The sequence below is a fragment of the Pithys albifrons genome, chromosome 10 (assembly GCF_047495875.1).
Source record: "Pithys albifrons albifrons isolate INPA30051 chromosome 10, PitAlb_v1, whole genome shotgun sequence".
Classification (NCBI taxonomy): Eukaryota; Metazoa; Chordata; class Aves; order Passeriformes; family Thamnophilidae; genus Pithys; species Pithys albifrons.
In genome coordinates, this window is record NC_092467.1 from 16662630 (window position 1) to 16678336 (window position 15707).

Consider the following 15707-nt stretch of genomic DNA (forward strand, 5'->3'; position numbering starts at 1 on the left):
TAGTGTTGAAAGTAACTTTTTTCCAAGATTATATTTAAATGATCTATGTTGCAATTTTTGTGTTTGGGTTTTGTTTTTTTTCCTGTACTGGGTATACCTGAGGTTTTCTGTTCAACAGTGACCTAAGAGCCAACTAGAACCTTTTTGATTGAGGCCTTACTATTCCCACCTGTGGTTTGCATTCCTGCCTCTTAAGGTTTCTAGCCAAATGTGATACCATTTTCAGCAGGAATGCTGGTCATATGGAAATGGGAAGCCCCTTTGCAGCCTTCTAGGGGAGCTCTTCAGTGTCATGGTGTTGGTGGAGAGAAGTGGGGAGGTTGAGTACCACTGGTTTGTTTGGCCTCTGGTGATGGTCTTGTTTTCTGAAGGCATTCAGTGTGTCTTCCTTTTGATACCAAGTGAAAATAAAATACTGCTGGATTCAATTGACAAAAAAGTTCCTTGTAGTGTTGCATCTAAATAAAAGTTGCTGCTTTAGCAATCAGTCAGTCAGTCTATATATTGTGCTTCAGAGAAATGCACAGTGTGATGAGATGGAGTTCCAGCTGAAATTTTGCTTTAATTAGACTGTTGGAGGATCTTGAGAAGAGAGGGGGTTTTTCCCTGTAGCTCAGTGTCTTTAGTATCTTAGTAATTATTTATAGGCTGCACTGCAGAATTGTTTGTGGCAACCACTGAGGAATTCAGTGTTTTGGGGAAATCAGCAAAGGTCAAAATAAGGAGCTACCAGCAGCACCACTTTGACAGTTCCTCTTCAGCCTCAATTTTGCCAACTTTTAATCTTTGCTAGACAGCTGGTCCTTCCTCTGAGGTGCATCTCAATTCTCTCTGAGCTGAACTGGGGAAATATTAAAATCTGAGTCACTATAGGTCAAAGCCTCTTACATTTTTGGATGCTGAAAGAAGTTCTAGTGAGGGGTTCAGTAGAAAGTACCCCAAAGGGCTGCTGTTCTTTCTTCCTAAGTGAGCTGTGGCTCTTTTGGGCTGCATTACCCCAGAACACTGGCCAAGAAATAGCAGCAGTTAATGATCTGTGCCAGTTAACCTTCACTTTCCCAGACCCACTGTTTCCCTGACTGCTCAAGTAGGACCTCTTGCTCTTCCTCCAAAACCCTGGGCCCATCCAGGTTCTTGCAGTGGGATTTGGGATCAAGGACAGTTGGTGGAGGGGTGACCTGTAGAGAAAACAAGGAAAGAGAAGAGCTGGCTTCCTGTCAGACATTCAGGAGCTGTTGTAGATTCATGGGCATAAATGCTTTATGACTGTTTTCTGCACACTGGCAGATGTTAGAGGATCTTTTGCTTTGGTGTGGATTAGAAATGTGGTGCCTGCTGCTGCAGGGATTAGCGAAGGTGAGCAGTGGATGGCCTGGAGGGTTTACACTGATTTACTTCTACTGCTTCAGTGTCTTTCAGTAAAGTAGTTGACTGTTTCTATATCTATTTTTCTACCATTTCTGTGCCATTATTAGTTGATATGTTAGTTTATCAAGATGTTTTAAAATAAGCTTTTATTTCTATTTATTTTTGTAATGGGAAGTCGGAGCTGATCCTGGATCCTGTGGTATTTCTGTACTGCAGAGATGAGCTCTGTGAGTATGCATCAGGAATTTCTCTGAGTCTGTCTTTGTGGATGAGCAGCCTTACTTGCATGTTATTTTTATAATATTGTATTGCTGTTGATGCTTGTGTGACTTCTGACAGCCTTGGGGTTCTGCAGAAATAATCTCAGTGTCATTTTGTGCATATTGTATATTTCTTCCTTTGTTTGGTGCAGCAGGTTTGCTGAAAAAAAGGATTAAAAAAAGGACAACTTTTGCATCCTCTTCTCTTTGTCATAACAGGTGGCGACAGACAAGGTTGCAGGAAAGCTGAGCTCTACTCTCTCATGGGTGAAGAACACCGTGTCGCACACCGTCAGTCAAATGGCCAGTCAGGTGGCGAGTCCATCTGCCTCCCTGCACACCACCTCCTCCTCCACCACGCTGTCCACGCCCGCCTTGTCGCCATCCTCACCCACACAGCTCAGCCCAGACGACCTGGAACTACTTGCAAAACTTGAGGAACAGAACAGGTGAATGGAAAACTTTTTGCTCTCCAAAATACAGCAGTGAGACTGAAATTGTCCTATTGCAATTGCAGCATGGAGACTCTGAAAGAGGGGTTAGATAAAACTTTGTGGCACAGCACTTTAGTTTGAAGGCACCAAGGCTTAAGAACTTGTGTGCTTGCGTTATGTTTTTACATGTTCTGTTTTCATGGAACTCTAAAAGGTGTTTTTCTCTCCTAGTTTTACAAGAGCATTTATAGCTGCTTTTAATAGTAAGAAATTACACTGAGTCTATGTGATTTTCAGTATCCAGTTTAAAACAGAGTATCTCAGGGATGAGACTTGTATATAACCTTACCTTCTAAGGTCAAAACTATTATTTATATTAGCTTCTTGAAGTCTTAAGTATTTCTCAATTCCATTTTCTCTGTTTTTCTATTTTACCCAGTTCTTGCTTTTAACTACCTACCCTGCTATGTACAGAGATAGAACAGTGTTCAGCTACCCTCCTGCTTTTACACTAGTGGTGACAGATGCATAATGTCTTAAATTAACAAAAAGTAAATTCCTAATTAGTCCTTTCTGTTCATCTTGCCTTTTTTTTTTATAGTGAGTAACCATTTTCTTTGCAGCCTTTCCACAAACGCATATTTATTTGCACCGTGTACAATTCAAGGTACAACTTTCAGGTTGGTCAGTTGCTCTTGATGTTCACAGTGATTGCAGATTCAGTCTCACTAAAAAATGGGATTGGACTGTAATTTTTAATGCTGCATTTTTAGAACTTGTACTCCTTTGCAATTTTGAAGCAGGACTTCTCAGTTGTTACACCCTGGTTGGACTTTATCAGGTGTTACATCTCAATTTGAGGCTTCAAGAGATTTTGCTTACACAAACCCTTGTAAAGCCCTTGGTTCTTTGGTACCGAGTTAATGTCTGGAGAAAGACAACACATTTTTCTCTAAGAGATTTCTTTTAATTTTTGAGAATATACGCATTTTGGCAAAATGGGTTTTACAGAGATGAACATGCAACTTTGTAAAGCATTACAACAAATTACCAGGATTAGCAAGCACTGCTATAGTAAGAAACCTTTGCTACCCTCAGCAAACACAAACTCTGTGCAACTTAGTTAGGTCACCCACAAGAGGAAGAAAAGAATAAAGGAAGAGGGATTAAGAGAAAAGAGAGAAAAAGAGGGGAGAAAGAACATAGTTACCCCTCAGAAGGTCACATGTTGACTGCTTTGAAGAGAACAGGCCAGAACCTGCACTGCTTATCTGCTCTGGCCACTGTGGCTGCCCCCTCCAAGTGGGACCTTTGGTTCACTGACCACTCGCTGTCCCCTTACCAAAGCAAGGGGTGCCACAGCCAGCCAGGGGCTCCAGGGGCTGTGGGTGCATTCCTAGGCAGGCCCTCCCTGCCTGCCAGCCCAGCCATGTGGCTCCCATGGCCATGTGGCTGCAGCCCCTGTGCTCTCAGCAGGCCTTACCATGTGCCTGCAGGCCCAGCCAGCCCTTCCCCTGCACACACTCACAGAGACTCACCCCACATGCTGGTTCTGACCCAGTAATAACTGACCTGGTGTATAACACAAGCCATCTGTCCTCTTGCAAAATTTGGTTATATTTGACAAATATTTTTCAGTAGTTTTTGAGAAGTTGACTGCAAAGAATGTGAGCTCTAAACAGATGTTATACTTAGCAGGTGTCTGCAGGGCTTTGGTACCTACAGAGGATGGCTATCCCTGTACTGCAATGAAATACAGGATTTGATAAATTAGCTCAAACTGGCTTCTGTTCCAGCTTCTGTGAGCGTGCTGGTCTTTGCACTGAGGCAGTTCAGGTACCCTGTTTTCGGTTGGTGTGGGGTTTTTTTGTTGTTTTTTTTTTGTCCACTGATTCAGTTACGAGAGCAGTAACTTCCAGTGGAGGAAGGGAGTGACTGGGGGGAGGAGGGGCAAGTCTTCTCTCACGTTGCTATTCTGCAGCCTAATAGCAGTACAGTGTGCAGGGAATTTGATATATCTGTCTAGTTCTTGATTGAGAATCAAAGGAAGCTTCTAGAACTGCCTCATCCTGTCTTCCATCTGGTTTATGAGATTCTCTCTCTTTGAAGATGAAGTATATGTAATTTTTGCTGTGCAAATGAAAAATTATCAAAAGAAGTAAAAAAGAGTTAAATAGTGCTTTTAAGAAAGCTGATTTGCATTTAATCTGAGGCTTTCTACACTGTTCATGGCAAAGTGTCTTTTACTGGAAAAGCAAACTGTTCTTTGGACTGCTTATCTGTGTTGAAGCGTCATGCCTTTACATCCAGAGTTGTCTCATTAAGTCCCGCAGTTGGACTGGCTGGCTTGCTGAAAAAAGCATGTGAGCTTGGGCTTTCTTTTTCAACTCTGCTTTCTTAATTTGGTAAATAAACTAGCAAATCTTGTCAGGTTTTATTTCATTTTAGCGAGACCTGTTGTTCAGTCCCACACTACTCTTGTGTGTGAATTGTAATTGGAGGCTACCTTATCAAGTGTACCTTTCCTCATGAGATACTGTCCTTTAATACTGAAATGTGATGCTCCTGTGCTGGGTTCACTGTTGTTTCAGAACAGTTTGCATCTGCAGTTTTGCACAGTGGCACTTTGTTGACAAGGAACTGTACTCCATTCAGAGGGAACCATTCTTGTTTCTGCTTGCTGGAAGAACTGATGATGATGGGTGTTTTTCAAGGTTTTTTTTCATTGTTGGCTTTTATGTCAATAAGAAGAATATAAATTAGTTCAACAGCTAGAAAAGGGAAGAACTCAAATTGTATCAAGCTCTGTCTCCTAGCATTCTGTAATCTAATTATACTGCAAGTCCCCTCCAAATAACGAGGTAGCTCAGTCCAGAGTCCTGGTGGAGCTGCTTGGCATTAGTAAATCATTTATAAAGTTTTAAATGAAGGAAAACAGTGACTAAATGTAACAGAACTTGCTACTTACTGTAAAAGGAACTTACCATTTTCAAATCTATGGACAATGAGTTTATCCAGGTAAGGTCAAATTAAAGAAACTTCGGATAATTTCTATAGAAAGCTGTGAAAACTGGAAGTCACTTGCTAGAACCTTGTTTTAATAATCTCAGTGTTTATTCTGTGCTTGTTTTTCCTCTTTGATTACTTTGAATGTGATGTTTAGGCATTGTCTTGGATTGAGAGAAGGAGTTCCAGACTAAATTTTCATTATGTATCAGTGTAAGCCAGGTTTATAAACATTTTAAATGGATTTTTAAAATATTTTCTTCAAAACTAGGTTTTTTTCATTCCATTAATACAGACTAAGTAAAAGTCCATCTTGAAAAGGCTTTGCTTTTTTTTTTCTGAAGACGTTACCCTTTAATGCTTTTCCAAACAAAATACTGCTGCAAACTGTACTTGTTGTCTTCATGAATTAAATTGAATTTTTAAATTAAATTATCAAATTAAATTTTTCCCTGACCTTCATAAAGACCCATAGGGGAAGACTCAGAAAACTAGTATAAATATCTCTATTGTAGCAGAGAGCTTAAAAATTGTAGGTATGCTGAGCTTTGTGTGCCATCTCAGCTACAATATACCTCAGGTTATAATTTATTAAATATCTAAAACGTAACCTGACCTTGCTGAAATGCTGGGAGGGGGAACAGCTTTTGTGCAGGTGCATTGAGAAATTATTCAATCATGTGGCTCCGATATATTGATGTTGGAATTTTTGGAAGTTAAAGCAAAATTGAAACTCTTGGTTATAGCAAAACACTTCCAAGTTAGTCTGAATTCTTGCTCTTGCCTAGCACGTGGTCTAAAACAATCTCCCCCTGCTTGTGGGGCTCAGTATTAGTTTAGGATAAACAAAGCATGTCTTTTTGCCCAGAATCCCAGCCCTTTGCCAGGTTGATGGCCATAGCAACCAGCCAACTGGGAACCCTTCAGGAACTTGTCTGGCACTTGGCACATCTTTATGTATACTCTGCTACCTGATAACCCCAGAGGTTCTCGTGCTTGAATTCCATGCTTTAATTAAACATTCATTAGCTATACTAATCACTTCTGTTGTCTGGTCCTCAGTCTTTGGGTCTGAGATTTCTCCCTTGCTTTTATAAAACACCATGTTGATTTGTGAACAATTGTCAGCAAGTGTTGGGTATTTCAAAATGGCTTCAGGTCTCAGTTATTCTGTCTGTATTTACACAGTCGGTTTTTTAAAAAGTGTAATCAGGTAGAATTTTAGGAGCCCAATTTTCTTTGTCCTTCTAATTACTGTATTTTTTGAGGTACTTAGACATTTGACACTCATTGAGGATGTTTAACCTCCTTGGGTTCTTTGTCAGTCTGATGCATGACAGCTGTGCGTGACATCTGTATCCTTTCTTAAAATGCTGCAGTGTGAGCTGTTCTATCTGCAGTGTTACTTGAGATGTCAAGAGAAAACACTAATGTGGAACAGTTCTCTTCAAATTTAGTACAACCCACTGAACCTCTGGGTGCATTCTTTGTTGAGGGATTGGTAGAACTGACTTATAAACAATTAATAGTATGATCCTTTGATTAGAAGAACTTGATTTTTGTGTATTTGTGTGTGCCTTTCTTTGCAGACTCTTGGAAACAGATAGCAAATCCTTACGATCAGTAAATGGGTCAAGAAGAAATAGTGGATCTTCTCTTGTGTCTAGTTCATCAGCTTCTAGCAATCTCAGCCATCTTGAAGAAGACTCATGGATCCTGTGGGGGAGGATTGTGAACGAATGGGAAGATGTACGGAAGAAGAAAGAAAAGCAAGTTAAGGTAGTGGTTGGACACTGATTTTTTGGATATATTTGTCATATGATATAAGTGAGACTGTTTTATCTTCTGTTGGGCTTATTTTTTAAAAATAAATACATAATAGAAGCTTCCAGTTGAATCTGTTCCATCCCTAGGCCTTCAGTGCTCACTATATAACTGTCACCCAGCAAATGTCTCCTGCTGAAAACGAAATGCATTTACTGTATTTGGAATGCTAAAGCTTTCAGGTGACCTCTAAAGAGAGATTTCCATGAGTATAAGGATGATTAGCTGATTCATGTTTCCAAAAATCAACTTAAGGGCATCTGATAGCTTGATGCTGTGATTATTTTCCCACTGAGCAGCTCTCTTTTTAAAGCATTCTTAAGAGGAGAGCTCATAATTCTGCTGCATGAGGCTCCCATGAGTTTGTTTTTTTTGTGCATGCCAAGTATGTTGAGCCCAGGGCAAACTTTGATCAGTGTGTCCAGTCTGGGTTTGTTGTGGGCATGCACAGGAGTTCAATTACAGTTTAAATTCAAGGTAAAAAGCATCTAGTGCACTTGAATGTATCCATGTCTCAGGGGCAGCAAGTACAGCAGCGTGGGATTTTGTTTGTAGGCATGCCTGTTCTGCTTCAATTCTTCATTGGGCTGTAGTCTGTAGTTTTATGTACAGAATACAAATGTCAGGGTCTTTTGAACAGTTTGAAATGTGTGTCTATGAATAGATTGTGGGAAGGCAGAACAGTGGGCTAAAGGAAAGTATCTTTTATGTGAAGCAGTTGTGAAGAGTGAACATGGCTTGAGAGAGGAAACAAAGGAAGAAAATGAACTGAGGACTTCCTACTTGCATAGGAAAGGCAGTTTCTGGAAAGGTGTTCCAAAAGGCCATGAAAAGAAGGCCACATGAACCTGGCAAGAGAAAGGAGAAGTGAGATGGTAATAAGTAGATCTGGTTGGTTAGAATTTGTTTGAACCCTTTCAAATGTCACAAGTTTCACTTGTTTTTACAGCTGGCCAAGTACAATTTGGGGAGCATTTGACTAACTTTCAGGGAATATTTAATTATATTGCTAGTTAATATTATATTGAAAATTAGCCAAGTTTTCCATTGCTGGTTAAGTAATTCTCAGTATTTTTTTGTCCAAAGTCAGCCTAAACTCTGTCAGTCTGCATTTACGATGGAATATCAGAACATCCATACCTATTTCCTGATTGTGCCGGTAGGTACACGGGTAGCAACATAGGTGTCTTTTTGTCTTGGCTGTAAAAGCTGGTCTTAGGTTGTTACAAATCTGGTAAGTGTTTTAAGTTTTAGGCATAGGTGGTGTGTTCCATCCTTAACGTCTCTCAATGCCCTTCAGAACTCGCTTCCTGTTTCTGGGGGACTCTGAGGGATGGCTCAAGTCCTGCTGTTCAGTTCACACAATACTGTGGACAGTAACATCATTTCAGTGCTGCCTCGTAGGTGTGTTTTCTGCTGTTCCTTTTAGGAAAGCTGGAGGGTTAACCCTATTATTCCATCCAGCAGGTACATGGTAACTTAACAAAACATGAGCAAGTATTTTCTTGCTTTATTAGTAGCCCTTGAAGCTTCAGATGACTGAGGTACAGTCTGATAGTGCATTGCTGACAAAGGATAGCTGGACACAGGTGTGTAAAGCTCATTTGTTAAGGTTCTTGTCTTGGAATTGGAAATCTCTTAGGAAATAACACAGGGGGGTGTTATAGTGGCATTACCATGCTGGTTCTGAAGAAGGATGGATGGAGAGTTAGGGATATTAGAACTGAAGTCAGTGATGCAGAAGTCCTGAAGTGGAGTTCAAGCTTAACAAAACCAAACTTGAAAGCAAGGGTCTCTTTGAAAGCTATCACTGTTGCGTTAATTAATGTTATTGTTGGAGAAGTAGCAGAAGTATCTGAAACAAACAGGAAGAAGAGGAAGCTTTGCAGAATAGATTACTCTGGCTTTAGAATAAATAACAGTAAAAGAAATTATTCTTTAGGAGTCACAATGCTCGATAACAGTTCTTAAGGTACAAAAATGACGAAAGCAAAAGTCTTGGAGACAATCTCTTAGACCAGACTGATTCTAGTTGCAGAAAGGACCAAGACAGTCTGTAAAATTCCTGAATAATAATTCTTCCTCATTTTTCAGATCAAGCAAGAACTTGTCCTTGTGATTTCTTAAAACACAAGGTTCTTAGATCTACTGATCTGGGCATGTTTGAATTATATAGTATCTAGCTGATGATTTTTTTTTAGATAAGGCAAATTAGTTAATTTAATAGATGAAAATTAATATTTTCTTGGTCCAGTGCCTGAAACTGTGTTTAAATATTTTCTTAGAAGACAACTTGGAAATACTGGCACACCAGAGAAATTAGAAACAACTTGTCAAGTTTGTTAAATGAGTTCTGATAGTTGTTCTCTGCATATTTTATTGTTGCAGTTGGCTGTGCTACAGTTAATTTCGGGGTTTGTCATTTACCGATCTTGGAAGTAACTTTTAGTTGGCGTAAATCTCAATTACTACGAATTTTAGTAAGGGTGTTAAGTTTAGTCATCTTTTGTGAAATACAGAAATAATTTTATTAAATTCTGGTTAATGGAAGTTCTTGTATAAAATTATCTGAATAATCAGTTTTTCGAGAAACTTACCATGGATAGGGTGCTACTTTCATTAGCTAATGTAGCAACTAAAAATGATTCAGAGACTGCTTACTTTTGTCAACATAATCTATCACACTAAAATTAAGATTTACATGTTATAAACTGTATGATTAGTTTATGCCATGATGTAAATTTTTTCTCACGTTATGAGGAACTCAATTTGAAGTGTTTTGTTCTTTAGGCTTATGTTTACATTTTCAGGAAATAAAAGTTCATTTGTCTTGTTGTGCTTTAGGAGCTGGTTCGAAAAGGGATACCTCATCACTTCAGAGCAATTGTCTGGCAGCTGTTATGCAGTGCTCAAAGCATGCCAATCAAGGATCAGTATTCAGAGCTTTTGAAAATGACATCTCCTTGTGAAAAATTAATAAGAAGGGACATTGCTAGAACATATCCTGAACATGATTTTTTCAAAGAAAAGGATAGCCTTGGGCAGGAGGTCTTGTTCAATGTAATGAAGGTGAGTCAGCATTTCAGCCCTTGAAAATATATTAGCAAGAACTCACAAAAAGTTTGGATTGCCTTGTATATGGAGAACTTACACCAGTCTGATGTCTTTTTTTTTTCAACTTACACTTTTAAACCACTGACACTGGAATGGTTTAACAAATCACATTCCAGTTTCAAAGAGAGCTTCCAACAGTGTTCCTCGAAGCTTTTTAAATCTGTTATAATAAGTTTGTCAAATCTCTTGTAAGGTAAAACCATTAAGTTGTCATTAAAGCAAAGTCACATGCAAACTGCTGATAGTATAATGGAATGGAGTGTGCCATGAAGGAAAGGAAACAACACTGACCAAGACAAGAACATTGGCAATCAGAACTAGTATTCAGTTTTCAAGTATTTCTGAACCTGAAAGTGGTAGCAGCAAATGGCAGATCAGTTGTTCCAGTGCCCAAACACAAAAGAAGAAATGCCAACAGGAAATTGATTGTATTATTTTGTCTTCACTGTACTAGGGCTTAAATTTTGAAAAATTTTCAACACAGAAGTTAGCAGGTTTCCAGGTCATGGCAACTTCCCTAGCTCTAAAGTGAAGATGCCACATGCATGGAGGCCACCTTCCATCCACCCATAAATAAAACTGCAGCACGTATGTTTTCTGAAGAAAAACTTGTTTCTTTGTCTGGTCTGTCTGTTATAGAAGAGTAACCCTGTGTGGTTTGTATGCCAGCTGTTCACACCCCTTTGTAGCAGCAGGTGGCAACTACAATATCCAGCTAAAACTTCTGAATAGAATGTCTGACCTTGCTGGATTTGGGGAGAGGAAGAGCGAGTTATTAGCAAGATGGCAGGATGAACTATGATTACTTTTTATTGATAATGATGATTTAATTGTTGAGTCTTAACTTTATTTCCCAGGCTTATTCTTTGGTGGATCGAGAGGTTGGATACTGTCAAGGAAGCGCTTTTATAGTTGGATTACTGCTAATGCAGGTAAACATAATATGTGAACCTTTAAAATCTCTGCTAGAATGCATAGTGGGAATTTTTACTACAGTCTTCCTTCATCATTTTGATAAAATGGAGTTGTGAAGGGTAGCTATTTACTCTGAAAATGAAATGAGATTTACTTTTTGTTGTTCTGTTCGCCAAGATACAGTATTGGAGTGGGAGAATACATTCATTTCTCAGAGCTAAGGTAGGACTGCAGGCTTGCAAGCTACTTTGGTGAGGGATGTTTCAATTGTTAATGAACTTCTCCTTTCACTTCTATTACATTGAATCTCCTCAGAGTTGAAATGGAACTTCACACTTTATTTGATTATCTTAAAGCTGCATTTGTATTATTGGTGTTTGTTTTATGACAAAGTACAGTACACAGTAAGAAACTTGTACACCTCCATTTCAGTTTAAAAATAATTTGCTGGCATTTAGTATATACAAAGTTCATTTGACTACCTTGTTGTAAATCCCTTAAACAAAACCAAACCCTTGAAACAAACAAACAAACCAACCAACAACCAAAAAAACTCCACTGCACACAAACCCCACCCCTAAGCCCTCCAGGCACTTACTCTGATGTATCATTGATGTATCGTCCAGAGTTTTTACTGTGCTTTTTTATTTTTAATATAGATGCCAGAAGAAGAGGCATTCTGTGTGTTTGTTAAATTAATGCAAGATTACAGACTACGAGAACTCTTTAAACCAAGCATGGCTGAACTGGGCCTTTGTATGTACCAGTTTGAATGCATGATACAGGTACATACAAAATCTATCAAACCTTCTCTTCAGTTACCATCAATAAGAAGCTTGGGAATTACAGTTCTAGAGCAGGCATGTCTGTTGGCTAGTAGGCTGCACTCTTGACAGTAGCTAGTTTCAGAACTTCAGAAGTAAATGCATGTGGTTCTGTGGGTTAGTTTTTTTAACCTTTGGCAGACTGTGACTGGCTTTAAACGCTAAAGCATGAGGATTTGTATTGCTGCAATTTAGGCTTATGAAAGTCTAATTTTTGTTTGGATTGAATACTCTGGAAGGCAAAGTCTTCATAGTCAATTTGTAGCTATTTTAAAAGATGGAAATTGGGATATATCTTCATTATGTAGAATTGAAATGTGTTTGCAGAGTTGGAACACAAAGCACTTTCTTCCTGGTCAGGTTGATGGAGAAAAATAGGTTTGTGTTTTGGGATCCAGATTATAACATGGTGATCAGGGGTGGGATATTACATAGCCTTAGATATTTCCAACTCCTTTTGTTCCAGTCTAGATGTTGCTCAGGGATTTACAAGCTTGTGACTTCCTATTAGGATGGGGAAGTACTTTTGTAACCTGTGCTTGGCAGGTTGGAAGTGTATTGGGACTTTGCTGCATAGTTCTTGATAATAAGTAATATCATTCCTGTATTGCTAAGGTGCAGTCTGTAGTAAATATCAATTATTTTCTTCTTTTATTCAAAATTTGTCAAAAACTTGTCTGCACTAAAACTACAAGCAGAGATTTAATGTACTTGTGTGTTTGATTCGTCTTCTTTTCCAGGAGCATCTTCCAGAGCTTTATGTGCACTTTCAGTCTCAGAGTTTTCACACTTCTATGTATGCATCGTCGTGGTTTTTAACTATATTCCTAACAACTTTTCCACTGCCAGTTGCAACGAGAATATTTGATATCTTTATGTCTGAGGTAACTACTGAATGCTCACATGGTGTATTTTAAGACTAGCTGTTCAAAACAGTTACTTAGCTAGTGGTAGCAATCCCATTATGATAGGCAAATTTCATTTGCTTTTCAGTTCTTATGCCAATCAGGTTATTTTATTGTCTGTGTATTGAGTAATTTGTCAAGGAAGAGCAACTAAGTCTCTGAACATGGATACTCTGTGTAACTTTGTGCTCTACGCCTGCTGAAGGCTTATAAACCTGTTCTTGCATGCAGCAGGGACATCAGTTTCTCAGTAGTTAGGAAGTGTTTACAATGGAAACTAATGCTGCTTTCAGGGCAAAGTTCAGGTTCCATGGGGATATGCAAGCCAAGAAGAGGGAGTGTGAGTAACTTTTATTGTCCAGATACTGAACAGTAACCAAAGGAATTTATGGAATTTTTCAGTGTCACTATCACAAAGACACCTATGTTGTCTTGTGTTTAGGGTTAGAGCTTTGCATCACTGTAACTAGAAACAAATCAGAGCCTGTGGTCCATTTATGCTCTGCAGTAGGCTTGTAGAAAGTAGTAAGTCAAAGAGGTGGGTCCTTGCAGCAGCTTCACCTCAAGAATGTCCGAGATAGTACAGTGAGACATTTCCTTGTGTCTGTTTCAGTAGCTTAACTGCATTGTACCATGGCTGAAATTAAAATGGTTTCCAGAATTGCTTGGGTGTTTTTCTGCTAGATATAATTAAAATGTTAGACAGAGCTGACCTAGAGAACTCCTGTGAGTCTTTACCTCATCATTAGTCTCTCTGAGGGGGTTGTCTGACATCACGACAAACAGCCAGACTGCTTGTCCCTGCAACAAAGAAATCCAGAACCAGTTGTTGAGACATTATTTTTTGTAGCCTTTTTGCTTGCCTGAGAATCTGGGTGAGATTTCCATCATTTTAGTAAAGAGTAGAATCAATCTGTGCTATTGACAATGCCATGAATAATTGTTGGCTGTTTTTTCACTTACATTTTCAGGGTCTAGAGATAGTATTTCGAGTAGGTTTAGCACTACTTCAGATGAACCAGGCAGAATTACTGCAGCTTGACATGGAAGGAATGTTACAGGTCAGTTACAGTTGCAATAATTTTAAGATGTGTCTGAAATGTGTAGTGTGTGTTGTATGTATTTTCTCACAGCTATTAATTATATGTAATCTTGTTCTCTGATTGCTTTTAGCACTTTCAAAAGGTCATTCCACATCAGTTTGACAGTGGTCCAGACAAATTAATCCAAGCATCTTACCAAGTCAAATACAATGCAAAAAAGATGAAAAAGTAGGTATAACATTTTGAGAAAATAGATTATACCATTGCTAAGAGCTGCTGTTTATCTTTAAAACAATTATTCAGTATTTAATTTTGAATTTTCCATCTTTTTTTTATCCTATAGAAATAATTAAAACTGAAGTTCTGTCTGCAAGAAAATTATTTTAAAACAGTATTTCCTATTTTTCTTAATTTTGATAAAATTATATCTCATTTATAAAAATAACCAAACAAAGCTTTGAAGAAAACTGCAGGTTATGGGGAATTGCAGCACTTCTGTGAGTAGGAACTGAATGGGAAAGCTGGCTGAGGGGTGCTTTTGTAGGGGAGGTGGATTGTTTGCTTTTTGTCAGGGTGAGCCAGGGAAAGGAGATTAAACGATATGATCTTGGCCTAAATCCCAAAGACTTCAGTTCTCAGGAGCTGGAACAGTATTCACAGTGCTAAAGAGTGTATGTATGGTCACAATTAGTTCCTGCTTACAATATAACAATAAAACTTGTAATACCATTGATAATGGTAAAATAACTTCCATTTGGGTTCTGAAGTCTTGGGAATGCCACTACTTTTCGTTGTTGTTGTTGTTAAGGTTAGTTGCATATTTCTCCTGCCTTTGCTAAATTGTGTTGGGATAAGCCAAGCTGCACATACTGTGGTTTGCCAGAGCTGAGTTTGGTGGTTCACCCTTTGGTTAATGTACTCTACATTCACTGATGTCGCACTGCAGGTTGTGCCAGGGTGTTCCATGTTGAATTTGCTGATCCTTCTGTCAGCAGCCTCTGATCAGTAGAGTGATCAGTCTTCTCTAAAGCAGTAGTAGTAACAAAGCTTTCAGGAAGAATATTTCCTCTGAAAACCAGTACAAGTGTATGTAGTTGAAAATCCTACCATTCTGAGTCTAAACTTCCTTGGCTGCCTTCTGCAGAGGCTTTGTTATCTCAGCCTGTGGGTTTTTGTGCCACCCTGTTTCATTGGGACAACTTTGTGGTTTGCTGGAGAGAGGCTAAAATTGTTCCATATTTAAGATATTTTTCTAAAATCTCTTTGAATCTTTCTTCCAGGCTTTCCAAGCTCTGTTTTCCTTTGGCTGAATTTATTGTCTTGATTACTGTATTACACTGTAGCTCCGGGTCATAGCCACTGCACTGGACACAAGCAACCTCCTGCACTTCAGAGTGCTGGCTCACAGTCTGCTCATACCTACCCAGTCAGGGCTGAAATTTAATGTCCAGGCTAAGTATTTACAGAAGTGCATTTCAGAGGAAATATCTGCAATTTGTATCTCTGTTCTACTGTTATTTGTTAGATCAACAAGTAAATTATTCACAATTTTTCTAATAATAATTTACTCTTTTTAATTTTTAGGTTAGAAAAAGAATACACTACAATAAAGACAAAAGAAATGGAAGAGCAAGTTGAAATTAAAGTAAGAAAGCCTCAATAAATTTATGAATCAGTTTAATTCCTAGTTAGAGGGGTTACATGTTTGATCTGTATATGTAGCAGGACATGTAGTTAAGGTCCCCAGATTCTTTTCTCGTAGCATTTCTGTTTGGGATGTCTGTTCATAAAGGATGCCTACAGTGAAATTATTGAGACTTCTGGTGGACATTAAAAAGAAAAAAAAATCTTTGGAGACCTGCTGTACGTATTTTTTATTATTTCTTGCTGACTAAAGCTTGATGACAGATGGCCTCATTTATAAGGGATTCCAGACATGCTGATTAAGATGTAGGTATTTCACACATGTTCAGATAGGTTGTCAGAATGCACTTGAGTGGTTTGTCATTGATTT

The 15707-nt window shown here is 38.6% G+C and overlaps 1 protein-coding gene across 7 annotated transcripts in view; it reads left to right on the forward strand.

The window, feature by feature from the left end:
* The window catches only part of EVI5 (ecotropic viral integration site 5), a 79242-nt gene that overhangs the window by 13864 nt on the left and 49671 nt on the right, over positions 1-15707 (forward strand). For 3 of the 7 annotated variants that reach the window (XM_071565813.1, XM_071565811.1, XM_071565814.1), the window contains exons 2-11: positions 1544-1595; positions 1848-2077; positions 6658-6847; positions 9737-9961; positions 10864-10938; positions 11581-11706; positions 12486-12629; positions 13622-13711; positions 13824-13921; positions 15278-15338. In XM_071565813.1, the coding sequence (XP_071421914.1) occupies positions 1587-1595; positions 1848-2077; positions 6658-6847; positions 9737-9961; positions 10864-10938; positions 11581-11706; positions 12486-12629; positions 13622-13711; positions 13824-13921; positions 15278-15338 (1248 nt within the window). In that variant the 5' untranslated portion in view covers positions 1544-1586. Of the gene's footprint in view, positions 1-1543; positions 1596-1847; positions 2078-4990; positions 5081-6657; positions 6848-7978; positions 8052-9736; positions 9962-10863; positions 10939-11580; positions 11707-12485; positions 12630-13621; positions 13712-13823; positions 13922-15277; positions 15339-15707 lie in introns of those variants that run through there. The other 4 variants (XM_071565812.1, XM_071565817.1, XM_071565815.1 and 1 more) reach the window with 3 other exon arrangements.